The following is a 19,905-nucleotide window of genomic DNA, read 5'->3' on the forward strand; positions in this document are numbered from 1 at the left end:
AGTGCAAGTGTGCATATTTCTAGAGAATCACACATCTGAAATACATGCAATTGCATTTACTTCACTGATCACATACTCAGAGAGATGCACGGTTCATGTGAATGTATGATCCCATACAGATGTGAAAACATTCATAAGAATGTATTTGTGTCACCATTCAAGTAAACATGCGCCGTACTGTTTATTTGTAGCTCACAGTAAATATTAACATACATCTCCTGGAAATATGCACAGGCCATGATTCTGCAGCTAGGTTTGCTTGTGCATATCTCTTTGGATCAGGCGCCAAAATGGGTCATGTTCATCTGAGATGGCACAGGGACATGTAAATTACTCGTGGAATGACAACTCTTTGTTTCATCCTGGGACCCTTCACTCCAGAGAGGATGCTTCTCAAGAAAGGGCAGGTAATGTTACTGTAACCTGCCCTCCTCTGCGGGCTTCACCAGGGAGGGCAGCATTAATTTCTATTGGGGGCTCTAGTGTACGTTACTGAAGGAATGTGCTGCCTCAGTACATCCTCACGCTGCCTTGGCCATGCCACTCCCTGCTTGTGCCACCCTCTTTTGGAGCCATACTGGCTCGCTGAAGGCCCCCTCTGACTCCAATATAGTTACTTCTGATGTGTGTAGATGTAAATGAGGGTGGAATCTGACCCAGTAACTTCCAATTTCATGCCTTCTGTGCATTTAAATGAATTTTTCAATGTTATTTTCATGATTTAATATTTATTTTACAGCAGTGTCCAGAGGCCACCAACAGGATAGGGGCCCCATTGCACTAAATGCTGTGCACACACAGAAGTAGTATGGTCCCTGATTTGAAGATGTTACAACCTAAGAAAGTTTTATGAATGCAAATATCAGAGGTCCTAGCATACTGCATGACAGAAGTGATATCATGATCCGCTACAACTGACCATTTCAATTTCACTTAGCAACACGAGGGAAACCAGAATTTCACATAGTTTTTTCCCTTCAGGGAAATAAAATATCTGTTAAACAAGAGCTTTTCCATTTTAGCTTTAACTGCTGGATAAGATTTTCCAACTCAAATTTCACTGGCATAATTAATACTTCTAAATTTTAATTGGAGTTTGTGGTTAAAATGTTTTAATGGCCTTAAGTCTAGAGTTATGTGGTACACTATTTTTTACACAAATGGAATTTGTATGACTGCCTTGACAGATGTTTTGACAGGCTATTCTGGCTCCTATATCAGAGACAGCTTTGTAAAGTAAATGTAGCCGTTCCTTGGCCTTACAAAGGAAGTTGAGACTCAGCTTCTTGTGAGCTGTCCCTTGTACCAGCTAAGACTTGTTTCAAGACAGCTCATAAAGTCTTTAAGTTCCTTTTGAGAGAAGACCTATCAGTACTAGTAATGGATTAGCCTCAGAAGTGATATCTGGATGTTTATCCAAATATTATCCAAACTTCTTTGGTGTAGAAATCTCAGAAGACCGGGTTCTTCCAGGGAGATTTCTCAGATTTCCTGATCCTAGTTGGCTTAAATTAAACCTTTTTCACTGCATGTTAGTTTTTATTCCCAGTTGCAAGCAGGAAGTGAAGTTTCATTCCAACAATGGGAAAGAAAAATTATCTAAACTTTTTCGAACCTTCGAGAAGTTCGGTTTGGGTTTGCTGTAGGTTCGGTTCAATTCTTATTTTATCCAAAAGAGCTGCATCATCCCTTGTCTGTATTTGCACTGAGTGCTAGACGGTGCCCTGCTTTTTGATGTGAAAATTGCAGCGGGCACAAGAAGCCTTCCCTCTTCTTGTGGCCTTGCAGAGCAGCTGGATCCAACAGAGGTTTCTGCACACCTTAAGCAGAAGGATGTAAAAGTGGTGGGGAGGAGGCAGGGCTATGACCCCAGATCCCTCTGCACCACACAACAGAACTGCCCAGACACATGGTGAGTATGCTGCACCTTCTGAAAGGAAATAAATAGTGGGGCCAGGCCTGTGAGGTGTCAGAGAATCCGTCCCCGAGGCAGACTCCCCTCAAGAGTCCCTATGGGGTAGTATGAGCATGCTACATCCAGCCTGGTCCAGTTCCTATAAAGGACAATTGAGTCCTGAGTCAGGGAATTAAGGATTCACTGGGTATATCTACACTGCAATATAACCCCAGGGTGAGTAGAGCTCAAGTTAGCAGACATTGGGTTTTTTAACCTTCGGCTTGAGCATCTATATTCATTTGTAACCCCAGCTTAGGAATTATTGAACCCCGGGTCCCAACATGGCGCTCCAGCATCTACACTACAGTCTGGGGGCCCAAGTCCAACCACTCATATTCCAGATTTCCTAGTGCTCTCAAAAAGTGTGGCCATTCTAGCCCTTTGTTCCTGGTGCATTGCAGGAAAACTTGACTGTCCACCAAACTTGAGTGTCCAGACAACAAAGAAAGTCAGCCCATGGGACTGTGGAATACTTTTTTTTTGGCAGACTCCCAGAGCACGAGTCCAATGGGGTAGTCTCTACACTGCAAAGCAATAGGGATTGAACCCTGTGTCCTGGTTTGATTCAGCTCGACCTCTGCCCCTTGGGGTCTTGGGACCCTGAGTTTGAGTCCTGGATTAGCGTGATTTTTGTGTAAATGGAAGAGGGGTTAGGCTGGAGCCTGAATTTGAACCCTGGCTTACATTGCAGTGTAGACATACCCACAGTGCACTTTTACAAGAGGACCAGAGTTCTTCATTTTGACCCAGAAGGCAGGAGTGTGAAATGGTGAGATATTGGTGCTTACATAGTTTGCGTGTAGCACGGTGAAGAACTCAGGGTTGGTGATGAACTTTACAGCTGGAGACTGTAGCAGCAAGGTGATTTTTTGAGAATTCACTGGAGAAAGGGACCCTTCTCTCCTAATTTCTGAAAATAAAAGCAAAACAACTGAGTAGTACGCATAACAGAAAATACAACACAAATAGTGTCATTCTTATCTCTTCTGGCAGTACCATCAAACCAACCCCTGCACCAAACCATATTGCTCAATTTCTTTTTAACCTTAAAGTGGGGCTGTGGTCACAGAAGTGGCTATGTAAAAATGGCACCAGCTCTCCTTTCGTCTTTGAGTCATATCTACTCATGTGAATGACAAAAGTTTTCCCTGTGCTTCACACTGCAGGACCAATACAGTTACAGGAGTGAGAGCTGGATGATTTTCTACATTGCATATTATAAATTCTGGGCCACATCCTTATCTGGTGTAAACTGGGATAGCTCCATTTACTTCAATAAATCACTATAACAACTCTAGGTCACACCAGTGGAAGATCTGGTCCAATACTGTCAGCTAAGTTCTGGTTATGGAATTTTTCTTACTGTAGATGATTTTAGAGTGGAAAGAACACATATTAAGTTTTGGAATCCAGGCTCAGATTGCAGTAGACGTTTTTAAACCAAAATCAGTTTTTGAGTTGCAATCTGAGCAAATTTGATGAGGAAGTCATCAAGAGAATGAATACAGAACTACATGATACAATGTTGACAGTCACTTTTCTATCTATAATTACACTTTATCATTCTGTCCACTTAAGACTGTGGAAAAATACTTTGTGATATAGTTCTCCTGACTTTGATGGAGTTAAACCAATGTATTCCATCTGAGGATATGACAGTACACCTTTGTTTGTGGCCATTCACGCATCCCTGTGGATTTTTCTTTACATTAAAAAGTCGGTAGCATATGCTACATCTTTTTTTATTCTAGTGAGGTTTCTACCATAGTTTAATAATTTCATTCTTGGCACTTTATATATGGTTCCACATGAGAAAGAAACTGTGACTTTTTCTCTCCCCACAGCCAAGCAATATATTTAGCAAAGATACATTAAAAAGACATATATCACAGCCAAATGTTTTTTTTGTATACAAAAAGGAAAGAAAAGACATATTAAATCAAATCCAGCGCACCATTTATGTGAATAATTCCTGGCAGCCTTATTATTAATATTTTATTATGTAAGTAACCAAAGTAATACTGTATGTAGTAATACTGTATGTCGATTGTAAACATGCATCCAATTTACTATTACAAGTAATATGTAAGTAGTAATAGAACACAAATCATATACCATTTCCATCTCAATTTAACTATTAGCAGGAAGGATCAGGTATGATTTCCCATATAGAAGTAGTTCACCTAAACTGAATCATATAAATCGCAATATAAATGAGTGCAAAAGTGGTTAAATATCATGTGAAATATGTTTGATTAAGGCTTACAGTGATTTTAAAGGAAAAAGAAATAAAGATTCAGGCTAATAATAATAGACAAACTGAATATTTAACAAAGCTACTTTTAGAAAAGTGCACATTAAATATTCACTCTGCATAGTCATTCCTCTTCCAGGAGACACAAAAAGAACTGAATCAGAGGCTATGCAGCCTATTTCCCGCTAATAAAGACTAGCCAGTAGTGGCATGCAAACACAGGAGAAGGAGGAAAAAAAGGTGACAGATGTAATAATAGACATAATTGAGTAGCAACCCTGCCATAGATATGAATTTTCAAAAGGGCTGAGAATTGACTGCTCATGTTGGAGGCACAAGTTTAACCAACTAAATACACACCTATTTTTTGTGTCCACAAAATGAAATGCAAGTGCCACGTCTCAGTGCTTGTGTTTCTTCCTACGTGACTTGCACCTGCAATCAAGCAATTGAGCAACACAAGCACTCAGCTTTGCACTTATTGTTCAATTGCAGGTGCAAAACTGTGAATGAAAATTTTGTGGGCACAAGATATGCGTGTAGAAGGGAGGTTGGCCTTTTGAAATTTGGTCCATAATATCGAAATCTCTGTGAGCCTAGGGAGCCCCTCTGTGCTAAATGGCAGAGGGCACACCATACAATAACTCTCAGCAACCTGACATACTCATTGCCCCAACTCACTGTTGTCATAATCTGTATCTAAAAGGTGTCCTGTAAGGTGTCATATGCAAAATGGTAACATATTGGTCGTTGATATTATTGTGTGTTGTCCATACGGGTGATGTATAAAGAATTATAGATGTGTGCTGGAAATGTGTTCCTAAAATGTATGTGGCAGACATTGCCTCAACGCAGCCTGTTCTAGACAAAGGAATGTTGTTTCACTAACTTGATGGTGTCTCCAATGTAAATGAAGCAAGGTGTGACAAAAGAAAATGAAAGAGACAGTTACATGAAAGGTAAACAAATCCATTAGGCGAGCAAGTGGGGAGAGACAACTATTTAACACTCTCTCCAGGAAGCCTTCCTGCCTCAGAGTCAATGAACTTTGGCAAGATATAAAATGAAGCAATAAGCTATCACTGGATGGATATAAGAGAGCAGAGCTCTTGTAATCTGAGAAACTATGATCCTTCAATCAAGGGGGTTGAAGTCTCTCAGGATTCACTATAGGTGAGAAATCTGCGTAGACTAAGATTCTATGCAGTGCAGTTGTAGCTGTGTCAGTCCCAGGGTATTCAAGAGACAAGGTGGGTGAGATAGTATTTTTTATTGTACCGACTTCTGTTGGTGAGAGAAAGATAACCTATTGAGCTCTGTGTGGCTCGAAAACTTCTCTCTCTCACCAATAGAAGTTGGTACAATAGAAGATGCTATCTCACCCACCTTGTCTAAACCAAGATTGTAACTTGCTAGAATTAAGTTTAAGTCACTAGAAGGCATGTTTTGTTGGTAACCTTTCCTATTTCTTTCACTCTTACCTGAGAACACGTAAACCTATCTTCTTTGTTAATAGACATATTTGTTATCTTATTACTAAACCATCTCAGTGCAGAGCATTAAACTGAAGTGTGGGTCCTCAGCCAAACTATCAGGTGTGTGCTCTGTCGGTTTGGAGGCAGCAAACTTGAGAACTTCTGTGAAGATCTTGTGAGAGGGACTGGACACTGCAGGGGAGATGGTTTTGGGGAGACGTGGGACTGGAGGGACTGTTGGTATCACTTTGCAAGGTGTAACCAGGCTGATGGGAGCCAGGGTGAGGTCAGTGTGCTGTGAGTAGACTGCTGGTGTCAGGGCTTTGAGCCAACTCTGCACTGCACAGACACCCTCATGCTTACAGGACAGACAGTGACACAGCCCCTTACTGGTCTGGGTGAAAACCCATAGTGGCACACACACACTATCACAAAAATGAAACAGTGTAGCTACTGTAACTGCAAACTTGAGAGAACAAGCACTTTCTCCATTGTCATGTATAATACCTATACATTCAAGCCTGTTCTATTGTAAAAACACTTTGTCTGTATAAAGACTCACCGAAAGAGCTTATATCTTTCTCAGGGTCTTATTACCTTCTTCATGCTCTATACTCTCTTTCCTTTCACTTAGCCACTTCCACTGTAAAGTACTAAGCTTGAGTTTTTACGAGGGCACTGTTGTGTACCAGCTTGTTTCCCAGAATAGAATGCCATCTAGTGCCACATGCTGTTTATAGCTTCCTTGGCCATACCTGAGTTTGGCTGGGAAAAGTCTGCCTCAGAGTCACTTCCTCCTCCAATGGGGAGCCTTTCAACCCTGTTGTTCATAATATCATCATCCTCTGGCCTCTCTGTTGCAATAGTTCGCTGAATATTTTGATACCTGTATATTTTAAGCGAAAGAAAAAAGGTGCTTTAGCTATAGAATAGGAATAGGAATAGCTTTAGCTATAGAATAGGAATAATGGTGCAAAGCAGCTTACTACTCACAGAAATGTCCTTCTAACTCTTTCTTAACAATGAGAGTTGGAAAAAATCAACATTTTTGAACAATTACAATGTTGCTAAAATCTGCATGTACTTTTTAAGCACCAAGGGGCCCGAATCTTCCCGGTCTTGCACCTGTGCAAATCAGCTGATTAGAATGGTGGCATTATACACCTACATTCCACAGAGATCAGTGATGATACAAGGTGCAAAGCAGGGAAGAATCAAGTCCCAATTTATCTTAGGTTAACAAAATTGCTCACATAATGCCTGATCCTGTGAAGCGCTGAGTGTCCTCAACGCCCAACAATTACAATGGGAGTACGCTCCATGTGCTCAACACTTCACAGCCTTAGCTCCATAAGCATTATTATTATTATTATTATTATTTTTAACTAATCGTTAGTATTCATCATGTTTATTGTGGTAAAGCATAGTGACCAGACAAGAACAGGCTCATTGTGCTAGGCACTGTACAAACACAGTATCATGGACAATCTCTGCCCCGAAGAGTTGACAATCTAATAGATAAGACAGTCACAGGGTAAAGGAAAGTGGTGTAACACAGAAGTAGAGTGGACAATGTAATGGCAGCACGTCATGTTAGTTCCACACTTTTTGTGTGTGTGTGCATGTATCGAATTAGGTGATGATATGCTAAATGGAAAGCTGAAGGGAAATGGATGAAGGGGACAGAGCCAGTGAGAACAAGGAGGGAAACAAGGAGGATGATAGAAGAGAAAGGTATCCAGTGAAGATTTTTAAACCTTTTTCTCTGTAATGGCAATTTCATGTTGATTGACTTCAATGAGACTACTCATGGGCTTACAGTTAAGCAGGTGCTTAAATGCTTTGCTGGATCAGGGCCAGAGTGTTCACGACATTAACGGTTTGAGTCCCATAAAGGATGTTGTCTTTTATGTGTTTATTATGTTTAAAATATGCCATATACAGTACAATATCATATACAGTACACATTCTGTGTAACTCATTTACCTGTATAAAACAGAGATAAATAATGCGGGAAGTCAATCCTGCTGGAGCCATACTGGTGACCCATTGGTTGAACATTTGACAGACTAGGGATAAGAGAATGTCCATAGCGTCTAACCTTTATGTTCATGACCAGGACTCAGCCTGGGATTCTGATAATGTATGACAAGAATATGACATGGTTTAGAAATTATTTAATGAGAAATATTAAAAAAAAATAATACCTATCTATCTCATTAATCATCTTAACTATCTTCTGCCCCACCTTGATATTTTTAAACCCTTTTTGTTGTCTCATTTTCATTAATTCTCAGCATTCATAATGGGCCAGATCTTCACCTGGTATAAATCCATGTAGCTTCCCCGAATATCTGCTCTGACTCAAGGTTCTTTCTCTCTCTCTTTCCTGGTTTCTGTTCTTCTTTCTTTCATCTGTGTGATTCTGGACTTATGCCTTCGTTTTTCTTTTTTTTTTCTGCTTTTTTTTTAAATATGCATTTTATTCCAAGTTAGATGTTGGCTAGAATTCCTAGGGTTAATATCTCAAAGTGCCATGACATCTCTGAAGACAAGTAGTCTGGACCTTGGTTTTACATCCCATTTAAAGGACAGCACCTCCAATGGCATACTAACGCCATGTCTACACTACAGAGTTAAGTCGATTTAAGTTATGTTGACGATTCTAAGTCACTTTAATAACTTCAGTTAAGCACGTCCACACAATTCTCCTTGTGTTGGCAGAGCGCGTCCACAGTCATTGCTCTTGCATGGACAGAGAGTGTGTTGCATCATGGGTAGCTATCCCACTGTGCAACTTGAAACTCTCTGTCACCCTCTGCCGCTGGGAGCTCTGGGAATGGGTCACTGTGCATCATGGGGATATGCTCGCTGTTCCGTGATGCAGTTCTTTCCATCCCATCATTTCATCTGATTCCTACTTAATTTCACGCCGTTTTTGAGAAGCTCTTGTAAACTGTGCACCCACCATCTCTGCCTGACTGCAAGGATCTTGAGCTGCTGACCAGTCTGGTAAGGAGCATTATGAACACAACGCGGCTGGTCCTGAAGTATTTATGAGTTGCGAAACAAAGAGTGAATTGGTGATGTTTGCTCTGCTGGCTGACATGGAAACCAAAAATTCAAGATTGCTGCTGGCATTCATGCAACAGCTTGCCATGATGGACCGTCAGTACTGGGCTTGGGAAACAAGCACTAAGTAGTGGGATCACATCGTGATGCATGTAGGGATGATGAGCACTGTTGAAAAGTGAGTGGCGATTGCTGTGTGGAAGCTGGCCACTCCAGATGGCGACCAGTCAGTCGTAAATCAGTTTGGAGTTGGAAAGTCCACTGTGGGGGTTACGATGATGCAAGTAAGCAGGGCCATTAATCACCTCCTGCTATGAAGGACTGTGACTCTCGGTAATGTGTAGGAAATAACTGATGGCTTTCAGGCAATGGGATTCCCTAACCGCGGCGGGGCAATAGATGGAACACATATCCCAATTTTGGCCCCTGACCATCTTGCGAAGGAGTATATCAACCGAAAGGGCTACTTCTCCATGATCTTTCAGGTGCTGGTGGATCACCGGGGCTGTTTCACTGACATCAATACGGGGTGGTCAGGGAAGGTGCGTGAGGCACACATCTTTAGGAACATTGGACTGTATAGAAAGTTGCACGCAGGGACTTTTTTTTCCAGATCAGAAGATTCCAATGGGGGATGTGGAAATGCCCGTAGTGATCCTTGGGGACCACACCTATCCCTGTTCCCGTGGCTCATGAAGCCTAACATTGGGAACTAGACAGCAGCAAGGAGTGCTTCAACAACATGCTCAGCAGGTGCAGAATGACCATTGAGTGGGTCTTTGGCAGATGAAAAGGTGTTGGCACTGTCTTTTTGGCCAGTTAGACCTCAATGAGGAAAATATTCCAACTGTCACTGCAGCCTGCTATCCCCTGCATAATATTTGTGAAGCGAAGAGGGAAAAGTTTCCCCAGGGGTGGACCACTGAGGCTGATCAGCTGCCTGCTGATTTTGAGCATCCAGATACAAGGGCAATCAGAAGGGTGCAGCGGGAGGTTATTCGAATCAGGGAGGCTTTGAAGGAGCATTTTGACAATGATTCCCAGTAATGGGTCTTTATGTGATGCATTCGGCCAGGCAGTGTTTACTTGCTGTCTTGAATTACCCGTGTAGTGCTTGCATCCTAAGCATTAATTGCAGTGAGCAAATATTCCTGCCTATAGCCACTGTGTGTCAATGTTAGCACTGAACAATGTACGTATGTCACAAATAAAGACTCATTTTATTTCAAAGACTCAAGGTTAATAACAGACAAAACACAATATTTTGGTCAAACAGGGGGAAATGATAATGAGGAACAGTCTCGTGGTGAAGGCTCTCACAGCTGGGTGTAACTCCAGGTTTCATTGTGAAACGAGTCCCCAGGTTTGGAGTGCATGGGGAACTGTGAGGGACTAGGAACATGCGAAGAATATGGTGGAGGAGTACAGGGAGGGCATGGACTGGAGTTCTGTAGGTGCTGCAGGGGGAATCATGTACAAATTTCCTCAGATTGCAGGACAATGAGGGACTTCATCATCTCTGTCTGGTTCTTCAGGAGCTTTATCATCCACTCCTGCCCCTGTGTCCTTTCCAGGGCAGGAGTGGATGATAAAGACATATTCTCCTTACACCTTCTGGTTCACAGCCTTATCTGACTGAGGCACTCCACCAGTGTGGAGGAGTGGATCCTCAAGGACACATCTGCAAAGACAGTACTGTGAGTGAGCTTAGTTGTGAATCATGAAAGTTACACACCTTTTCCTTTTTAGGTCAGTGTGAATGCCAAATATGGTGAGTTTGCAGGGAGGAGGGTGTGGGCAAGGGGGAATGGGCAAGAAGAGGTTACTACAAGTGGCTAGGGAGCCTAGTCTGAATATAGGTACCCTTTTCCACAGGCTAGGGAAATCAAACCCAATAACTCACTCCTAAGGGTAACCCAGATTGCAAAAATGTATATCCTGCATGTGTGGGGCTTCAGACCAGCTCAGTATGCTGCTCATCTGTGTGTCACTCTGGTCCAAGCAGAAATAATTGCCAGCTGGTGTGGCAGAATTTCCTGCAGTGGTGGGAGAAACAAGGCCACTCTGCCAAGGAACATTCGGCAGAAGATTGCAGAATAGCTACAGGAAAGTTTCATAGAGATCTCTATGGAGGATTCCTGGGACATCCCCGTGTACATTAACAAACTGTGCTGACATGGCCACACTGCGTACATGGGCTGCCTCTGTTGTTAATTTCTGTTCCTTATCCCTCCTCTTCCATATAACAAAGTACATGAGAGCTCAATCTCCTCTCACCGTGCAGTATCAAAGCAAAATGAGCACTTACTGGAGCTCCCTCTCCTGAATCCTGCATGCCAGAGCCAGCATGCTGGGACTCGCTAGATCCTTCCGGAGTGGAAAAGAGGTCCTGACTCACCAAACTATCAGACAACCCCATTGTGTGCTCCATATTGTCTTCCAGCTCCACTTCCTTGTTCACCACTTAGTCATCAGGGTTGAGCCCACTGGCCACTGCCTCCAGTCCCCCCGAGGTATCCACGGAGCTCTTGGTGGTGGAGGTGGCATTGCTGCCAAGGATGGCATATAGTTCCTTAAAGAAGCGGCATGTCTTTGGTACCACACCAGAGAGATGGTTGGCCTCCCTTGCCTTTTGGTATGCCTGCCTCAGCTCCTTGATTTTAGCAGGGCACTGCTGTGTGTCCCTCTTCCACTGCATGCCACGAGCAATCAGCCCATAGGAATCGAAAGCTGTAACTGCACAGTCTCCTCTCCCCATAGACTCAGCAGATCCAACAGCTCCAGTGTGCTTAGGGTTGCCACCCCTCCAATTTTTACCCAGACAGTCCGATTTTTGGTTTCTGTGGCCAGGTGCCATTTAGGGTTGCCAGATGTCCAATGTTCGGGGAGCTGGCAACCCTAAATGGCACCCAAACCTAAAGCCCAGTTATTGCGGGATGGGGGGAGGTGCTGGGTTATTAACCTGCGCCAGGCCCTGCTCAGCCGGAGCCACCTCTTATCTTCAGGCACTCTGCTTGAGACGATCCAGCGAACAACAGAGGAGGGAAACAGAGGAGGGAGTGACGGGGCAGGGCCTTGGGGGGAAGAAGCGGGGTCTTGGAGATTCAGTTTCCAGCAATTAGAAAGGTGGCAACCATAGGTGTGCTCCATTCAGGAGAGCATCTGGTGCATAAAGCCAGCATGGTCAGCTAGCTGTGAAGATGCTGTGTCAATTGTGCACGCCGAGCAAACAGGAAGAAGAATTTCAAAGATTCCCAGGCCTTTAGATGGGAGAGGGATGGATACCTGTGTGCTTTCAAGACAGCGGAGTTCAAACTGCTGACCAGAGCAGTCAGGATGGGCATGGTGGGACACCTCTTGGAGGCCAATTAGGGTGACATAATGAAGCACAGTGTATACATTGACGCTGAATCCCTCTAAGTCAGAAACAGCTCTATGCTGCTCGTCGAGGTAGTTTTATTTTGTTGGCATAGCAGGAGAGTTATATTGGGAGGAGGAGCATTTCAGTGTGCACACCTCCACTGTTTTGTCAACGAAAGCTGACTTTTGTCAATAAAATTATATTGTAGACAAGGCCTGACTCTCATCAGGTTACTGAAGCTTAGACTAAATTATGGAAAATGGGTGAAAATTTAATGGATTTATAGTTGACTAACACAGTAGTTTTCATTTCCTGCAGTATTCCAAGTTTTCCTTTAATGTAGCTTTTAATAGCTCAATAAATAACATATTTAGAGTTGGTTAAAAAAGTAAGAGATTTGGGGATTTTTATTTTTAGACAAACATGCACCTTACAAGCAAATTATTATAGCAGATTTCACAACTACATTAATTTACCTCTACTTTTTTTCTCTCTACTTTATGACAAGCTCTTAAAATTTTTATTCACTTGACTGCAGGCTAATTGAGTAAACTTTCCACTCCAATACTGTAGAACTTTTACAACACCCTCATGCAACAGCAGAGCAGAAAAAAGTAGTTAATATAGTCAAAAGTTTTATATATATAGTAACTGGAGTTTCAATTTAATTAGATGGTAGAAAATCCCCTGCTGGCAAACTTTACACTATAATGCTAGCTGTATGCCAAAAAGAGCTACTCTTTTTTTGTCTCGATACTGTAAAATAGTCTTATATAAATACCAGAAAATGCCCATGTATTTGAAAAAAATATCTGAAAGGGCAAAAGTTATGGGAATGCATTTGAAAATCACAGTCCTTTTTCAAAGTGATTTGTCAAAGAAATAGTGGTTTAGAAAAACCACACTAGAGGCTATCTTTACTGTACTATTATTTATTGAGTCATTTATTATTATAATTATTGTTCATGTAAAGACAAGTCTTCTTACACAAATGCTGCACAGTTTAACCAGATCACAGTGGATAGTTAACCATGTCATGTAATTTGAACAGCAGTGGCTGATAACTACTTCAGTAACGTGGAGGAAAGGCAAGGAGTGTTGTAGGAAAGGACAAAAAATCTACTAATAAAAACAGGGGTGTTTGTCTGGAGCCTCTCCAAACTTTAGGTCCCAATCCTGCATACCCCATGCAGACAAAATGCCCATTAAAGTCATTTGGAATCTCTGAGTACCCACAGAATGAAGGATGAGGCCCTTGGAACAGAATACTCACAAGTATTCTTTTTTAAAACTAGATTTCCAATACTTTGTGGTTTTGTCTGGGCTGAAAACAGCAAGCTTTCCTAGTGATATTTTGGTATTTCCACTCTTTGTCCCAGATGAATCCAGGAAGTGGGAAGGAGAACAGATTTGCTGGAAAAGAAAGTAGACTGAACTTTTTTCAAACCTCAGAAGGTTTTGGGTTCCATTTTGTTTGAGTTTGGGGCAAAAGTTCAGGCTGATTTTAATTCTATCATCGAAGCTCTTTGTATACAATTGCCTCACCTAGAAATGTTTTTCAAGCACAGTTACCAAAAACTGTACCAGGTAATGAGGCTTGACCTACAATAACAAAACTTTTAAAAACAGTTGTTTAAAATAATATTCAAGCTTAAGTAGTGGTTTTCAACAACCACTTAAGAAAAGGTTTTTCTCACAAGCTGGCAATCCAAGTTACCTGAATTTTTTTAAAGAGCTAATCTAGAAATCTGTTTCAGGACAGGGCTCACTTCTCCATTTCACTTGGCCATAAAATGCCACATTGAAAATATTAAAACTGCTTCCTACTTCTGAAATACAGAGATTGGTGAAGTTTGTTGCAATGACCAATACGTATCTCTTTCGGTGGAATTTTTGGAAATATCCCTGGTTACATATACAAACATTGGCATGACAAGAGAAGCCTTCTAAAGACTTGGTGGTCTATTCAGCATTTTTAGTTAATGGGGCTCTTTTACAGCAGAGATTAAAGAATTACCAGATGGCTTTTTTGTGTTAAGAAACCATGGGATTCCACAATTACTCAGTTGTAATGTGCTTAGCCTCCACTGGGAATCAAGTGAGGAGAAATATGCTGCTAATGAAAATCCCTTCCTCTTCTCACTATATATCCTGCATGTATGAATGCCAAAAAATACCAGAATACAGATAAGCAGCACAGATAGGCTTGGCTTAATGGCAGTGTATTAAATCATTAATAATCAAACCCTAACCCAGACTTGGATGACAAGAAAGGAGCCAAACTATATGAAAACATGGAAAAATAAAATGTAAACCAAGGCTGTCACTTAATAAGTCACAGTGTAAGTCTACCTTACAATCTCTGGTTGTGCTGTAACTTGAGCTAATTGATTGCTAACTAACACAATTGTAAATTCTAGTTTAAACACTCACCAATATTTGTTCGTGGTTGTTTGTGGCTCACCCTAGAGTTTAGCCTCACGGAACAAATGGTGACTGTCTACAATAGAATTTACAATAGTATTAGTTAGCTCAGATTTATTGGCAATCAATTAACTCAAGTTACAGCAGGACAACAAACTAATTTATACAAGCCCTAATGGCTGCAGACATCCACCTAATTCACTGCAAGGGATTTCTAGAAACACTTGCTTTTTCTTTATACGTTAATATAGCAGCTTGGCACATTCTGAGGAAAATTAATTAAAACAAACTATAGCAAGTCCTTACCACTATAAACAAAACTACATATGCTAGTCAAATGTCCCCTTTGTGCCCAGCGTGGCAGGTTTGGACTAAAAAGGAGACAATTCCTCATGGACCTATTTGTGTTTATGATCTTTTTTGCACAACAGGCATTTTCAGAAAGCTGGTTAGCCCTTAGGAAACTAGCTAACTCCCTGATGGCTGTCATCTGTGACCATTTTCTCCCTACAAAAAATCTGAGTAACTCCCATCTTATTTTTCTGCCATGGAAAGGAGGACTGCTGAAGCACTCTCTTTTTCTCCTAGCTTGGCACTCTGAAGATGATCAAATGATGCTGTTAAAGTACTAGAAAAACCCAAACCAATCTTCACGCCATTTTAAAGTCTATAATTAGAGGAAACAATTTCAGTCTTGCTTGTTTAAATAAGAAACTATATCATTATAGTAAGCAGGGGCAGAGGATGAGAAAATGTTTTCTGGGGTAATAATGGAAGATTATTGCCCAGCTATATATTTCTTTTACTCTTTTCCACTCAATTTAATCTGAAATGCAAGGAACCAAAGAAACCTGTAAACAAATCTGTGTGTAGAGTATCTGAACAGACACTGCTGTCAGTGACAAAGCTCCCTCATTTGGAGGGAGACTCCAACTCTCGGGATTCATTTTAAGGAAGTGTTCCTTGTTTCCTCCTGCTGTGCGAAGGGCTTTGCCATGTCTTGCAGTGGGATACCCAGCAACACTCATCATTTAAAAAAAAAATCTCATTCATGCTGCGTCACAGCTTGTCAGCCTGGCTAAAGTCAATAGTTATATGTTGGTGCTTCCTCACCCATTGAGCTGGCCCACACGGGAACCACTAGAGCTCTACAGTGAGGACATGGTAATTCCAGCGACATGACCATCAATAACACTCAGCCTGCAGCGCTGGAGGAGAAAAAATTACAAAGGGAGGCTGTTGGTAACTAGACCTGTGGCTTTCTTGACCGTATCTCTGAATAGTCCCCATAAGACTCGGGTACGGTATAGGTGCAACAGCTGGAGAGGCACAGTTGGTGTTTGGAAGCTGAAGCACTTCAAAGTTGTGGGGCTGAAGCCTGTACTCAAAGACTGATTGCTTGACTTCTCTTCATGTTTTCACCCAAGCTATCTGCCCTCTGCTCTCACAGGTAACACAGAAGCTCTGAGGGATCCTGCCCCTATCTACACCCCCACCTGCACTGATCCTTCTCGTAAGTGGTGGGAGGAACAATGAAAAGAAGTCATCAGTGCCAATACTCTGGGCATAAGTGAGGTAGACTTGGGTTTGGAAACCTTCTGCAGCTGGCTCTAGTGTTGTACTCAGTTCACAAGTGGGGTAGAGCTGGGAATCAGATGCATGCAGTGGAAAGGGGCAGCCAGTAAGAGAGGAGACCACTGGACAGCCCAGAAAAGAACCTATACTTTCTGTGTGGGCAGCAGGTAAGTTGTCAGGGAGCAAGCTAGGTGGAGAGAGCCACGTGATGAGAAGAGGAAAGCCATGGGGGCAGAGTGGAGAAGGGGGGAGCGAAAAGGGTAAAACTGGGGAGCAACACTATTCTCAAGAGATAATTTTTCAAATCAGCTCATAGAATGTAAATCAGGAATAACTCCACTAATAGTCAGGATGACCCAATGGATAAGGCACTGGACTAGGACTCAGGCAATGTAGCTTCAGTTCCTGGCTCTGCTACTGGCCTTCTGGGTGACCTGAGACAAGTCTCTTTCCTTCAGTTTCCCCCTCTGTAAAATGCGCCTCAGTTGTAAAATGGGGATAATGATACTGACCTTGTTTGCAAAGCACTTGGAGATCTACTGATGAAAAGTGCAATATCAGAGCTAGATATCACTACTTTGGATTTACACACAGCAGAATGTCCCTTAATGTTTAATTTTTAAACACATTCTGCATATCAAAATCAATTTCTTTTCATGCTGCACATCTCCCCTCTTCTTGAATTTCTACATTAGTTTCCCATCATCTAGCAGGCACAGGTCAAACTTCTCCTTTTTGACCTTCAAAATTCTTCTACGCTCCACTCCTGCTTATATCTGCATTCATTCTTTCTGCACTGACTGCCGTCCAATGCTATGTCAAAGCTCCCCTCCCTACTGGTCCGTTTTGTCTCCCAGATCCTACCATTTGCTTTCTTCCATGCAATATCATCTCTTGAAATAACCTCCCAGTTTTTCTACACCAAACACCCTTCCTCTCCCCACTGAAATCACGTTTCAAAACCCTACAGTATTGCAAAGGCTATTAGTGATAACAAGCACATGAGAGACAGGACAGGAGAGGTAATATTTTTTATTGAACCAACTTCTGTTGGTGGAAGGGACAAGCTTTTGCACTTCACAGCGCTCTTCTTCAGGTATGTGGAGAAGGAAAGTGTCCAAGCTAAATACAGGGTGGTGGGACAGATTGTTAAGCATAAGGTGTTCACACATGTTATAGGAAACCACTTAAAATAAAGTGGGCATTTAACACCTCTGCAGCCATAGGACAAGGAGGGTTAGGAGGCGGCAGCGTGTGTTACAAGTTGTTGTAATGGGCCATAGAAATAGTGTCTCTGTTAAGTTCATGGTTTTTAGTGTTCAGCAGAGATATGAATTTAGGTTCCCAAGCTTCTCTTTTGAAGGTGTTGTGCAGGTTTGCTTTGAGGATGAGGACTGAGCATGTCATTCTTTGTGCAATACACTGTTCACTTGGTGTTTCTAGACTGTAACCTGTTTGGTCAGGCACTTTGCTATTTTTAAACATCACTTCCTGTTGTAAAGTACCATATAGACTTATGGAACTCCATAGAAAAACACTAATTAAAAAGTACAGTGTTCTATGATTGTACAGCCAGCCTGAAAGTAGCACTGAAAACTGTTTCAATTTATTTTGGGCTCCCAAATTGCCAGTGCTAAAAATGTCACCTATTTTAAAGCAAGATGGTTATCATCCACCATCAATAGGCACTGGTCTGCCAATTGTTATTCAACATTATACCTTCAAATATATCTCATAGCTTTTTGTCATTTAAAAACATTTCAGATGCTGGTTTGGAATAACACGAGTACTGATTCTCGTAACTAGAACATTTTCTTTGTATTGTTGTTTTGGGATTTCAATCCAGAATGACTCACCGCCGATTGAGCTGCTCCATTTGTTGGATTGAGCCAGATCTGCGTATTCCATCTGGAGTGGCTGCTGCCGTGGGACGCTGCCATGTTGTGGTTCGATTCACGTGATCCACATAAAATACCCTTCCATGGCTGTCTATCCGAGCTTCCCAGTCTAGTATTAAAAAAGAAAGGAAAGGAGGAAGCTGTCAGTTTGAGAAATTTCAGATAGCCTAGATGCTCATGAGATACATGTGTACATACATACAAACGAACATCAGAGCTGCCATATTGGGTCAGACCAATGGTCCATCTTGCCCAGTATTCTGTCTCCATTAGTGGCCCGTACCATAATTTCAGGGGGAGTGTACAGAACAGGGCAATTATGGAGTGATCCACCCCGTCTTCCACTCCCACCTTCTGATAGTCGGAAGTTTAGGGTTGCCCATGCATGGGGATGTATCCCTGACCATCTTGGCTAATAGCCATTAATGGTCGTATCCTCCATGAACTTATCCAGTTCTTTTTTTAACCCATTTATACTTCTGGACATCACAACATCCCATGGCAATGAGTTTCACAGGTTTGCTGTATATATGTATGTGTAGTATACACACATACATAAATATTTCTTCACATAGCGCATACAGTCAATCTGTGGAATTCAGTGCCACAGGTCATCAATAATGAGATAAACACAGTGGCTATATTTTTAAAAGGGCTGGATAATTCCATAACCATTGATACCGTTTATAGTTCTGCTTCTTAAGTTGAGTAATCAAATCACATGCTCCAGAGCATAAAATTTTCCCCATGTAAAACTGAGTGTTTTTTTTTTTTAAAGAAGGGTTCAGAAGGATAATACAGAGCAGCTTAAGGCCCTCTACCTAAAACTTGTCACAGACTGGTTGGACATTTTCTCAGAAATATTTGCATATTTTAATTTTTTAAATATCTATCACTCTGATAAGGACCAGATAGCTGAAGAACTTGGTAACAAGATACTGAGCCTTGCACCATCATGTCTCTTGTTGAAATTAGTCAAAGCTGGCCATAATTCTAACCAAAACCCCGTACCCATCTGATAGCTGCTTGTTGGTTTGCATGAAATGCACTGATGGTTAAAAGCATCAGTTGCATCGATAAAGATGTAGGAGCAAGAGGAAATTTAAGAAGTGAATGAGCTAACCAAATTGTGCATAAAAAACCTTAAAATTTCTTGAGTGAAGTTGCACAAATTTGATTTCCTAACTACAATATTTGTACATGAAGATCCATCAGCTGATGACATAACAACTATACAGTAATATATATTTCCTGTCCTGGAGCACACCTGTACGCAAGAGTGGTAGAGTCCACTTTTTCCTCAGTGTTCCAACTTAAGACCCGCCTTCTTTGTGATCCTTCCCTCATACCCTCCAAGAGCAATAAAGGGCTATGTTTCCTCACACTGCATCTGGAATCTAACTCTCTGCAACCAGCTACCTCCCCCGAAACAGTATGCCTAATCAGTAAGGAGACTGTTGGCCAGAGCTAAGGTGACATGCCTTATCATACTGTTATTAAAAATACCTTCATTCTCCATGTGGATGCATGACTGGGGGTATGGGCAAAAGACTAAGCAGCACCTGACATTCCAGACTGGAGTACAAAGATGATAAACTGAACAAAATCATGACTTGGTGCATAATCCGTGAACCTTAGGCAATGATGTGTCCTCCATTCAAACCAGCCTATAGGAGCTGTTGAAGGACCTTGGTCAGTCAGGGCCTGTTGGGGAACCCTGCATTCCCAGACAACAGTTTGAACATCTCCTTGAGACATATCCATTCAGACTCAGTACTCTTGCTGACCACAACCACACACACATTCATACCTCAGCAAAAACAATGTCACACAGAATGCCTTAGAGCAGGTGCCACCCATAAACCCAACCAAATGTAACAAGCATGAAG

The 19,905-nt window shown here is 41.8% G+C and overlaps 1 protein-coding gene across 1 annotated transcript in view; it reads right to left on the bottom strand.

Moving 5' to 3' along the window:
* HECW1 (HECT, C2 and WW domain containing E3 ubiquitin protein ligase 1) overlaps positions 1–19,905 on the bottom strand; it is a 350,139-nt gene that overhangs the window by 76,372 nt on the left and 253,862 nt on the right. Inside the window, exons 12-14 of the mRNA XM_067550377.1 lie at positions 17,975–18,125; positions 6,442–6,572; positions 2,746–2,867 (exon numbers count right to left, since the gene is read on the bottom strand). Coding sequence (XP_067406478.1) covers positions 2,746–2,867; positions 6,442–6,572; positions 17,975–18,125 — 404 coding nt within the window. The remainder of the gene's footprint in view (positions 1–2,745; positions 2,868–6,441; positions 6,573–17,974; positions 18,126–19,905) is intronic.

The sequence above is a fragment of the Emydura macquarii genome, unplaced genomic scaffold, assembly GCF_026122565.2.
Source record: "Emydura macquarii macquarii isolate MOO-44397 ecotype Brisbane River unplaced genomic scaffold, CSIRO-AGI_Emac_v2 contig_1263, whole genome shotgun sequence".
NCBI classification, from domain to species: Eukaryota; Metazoa; Chordata; order Testudines; family Chelidae; genus Emydura; species Emydura macquarii.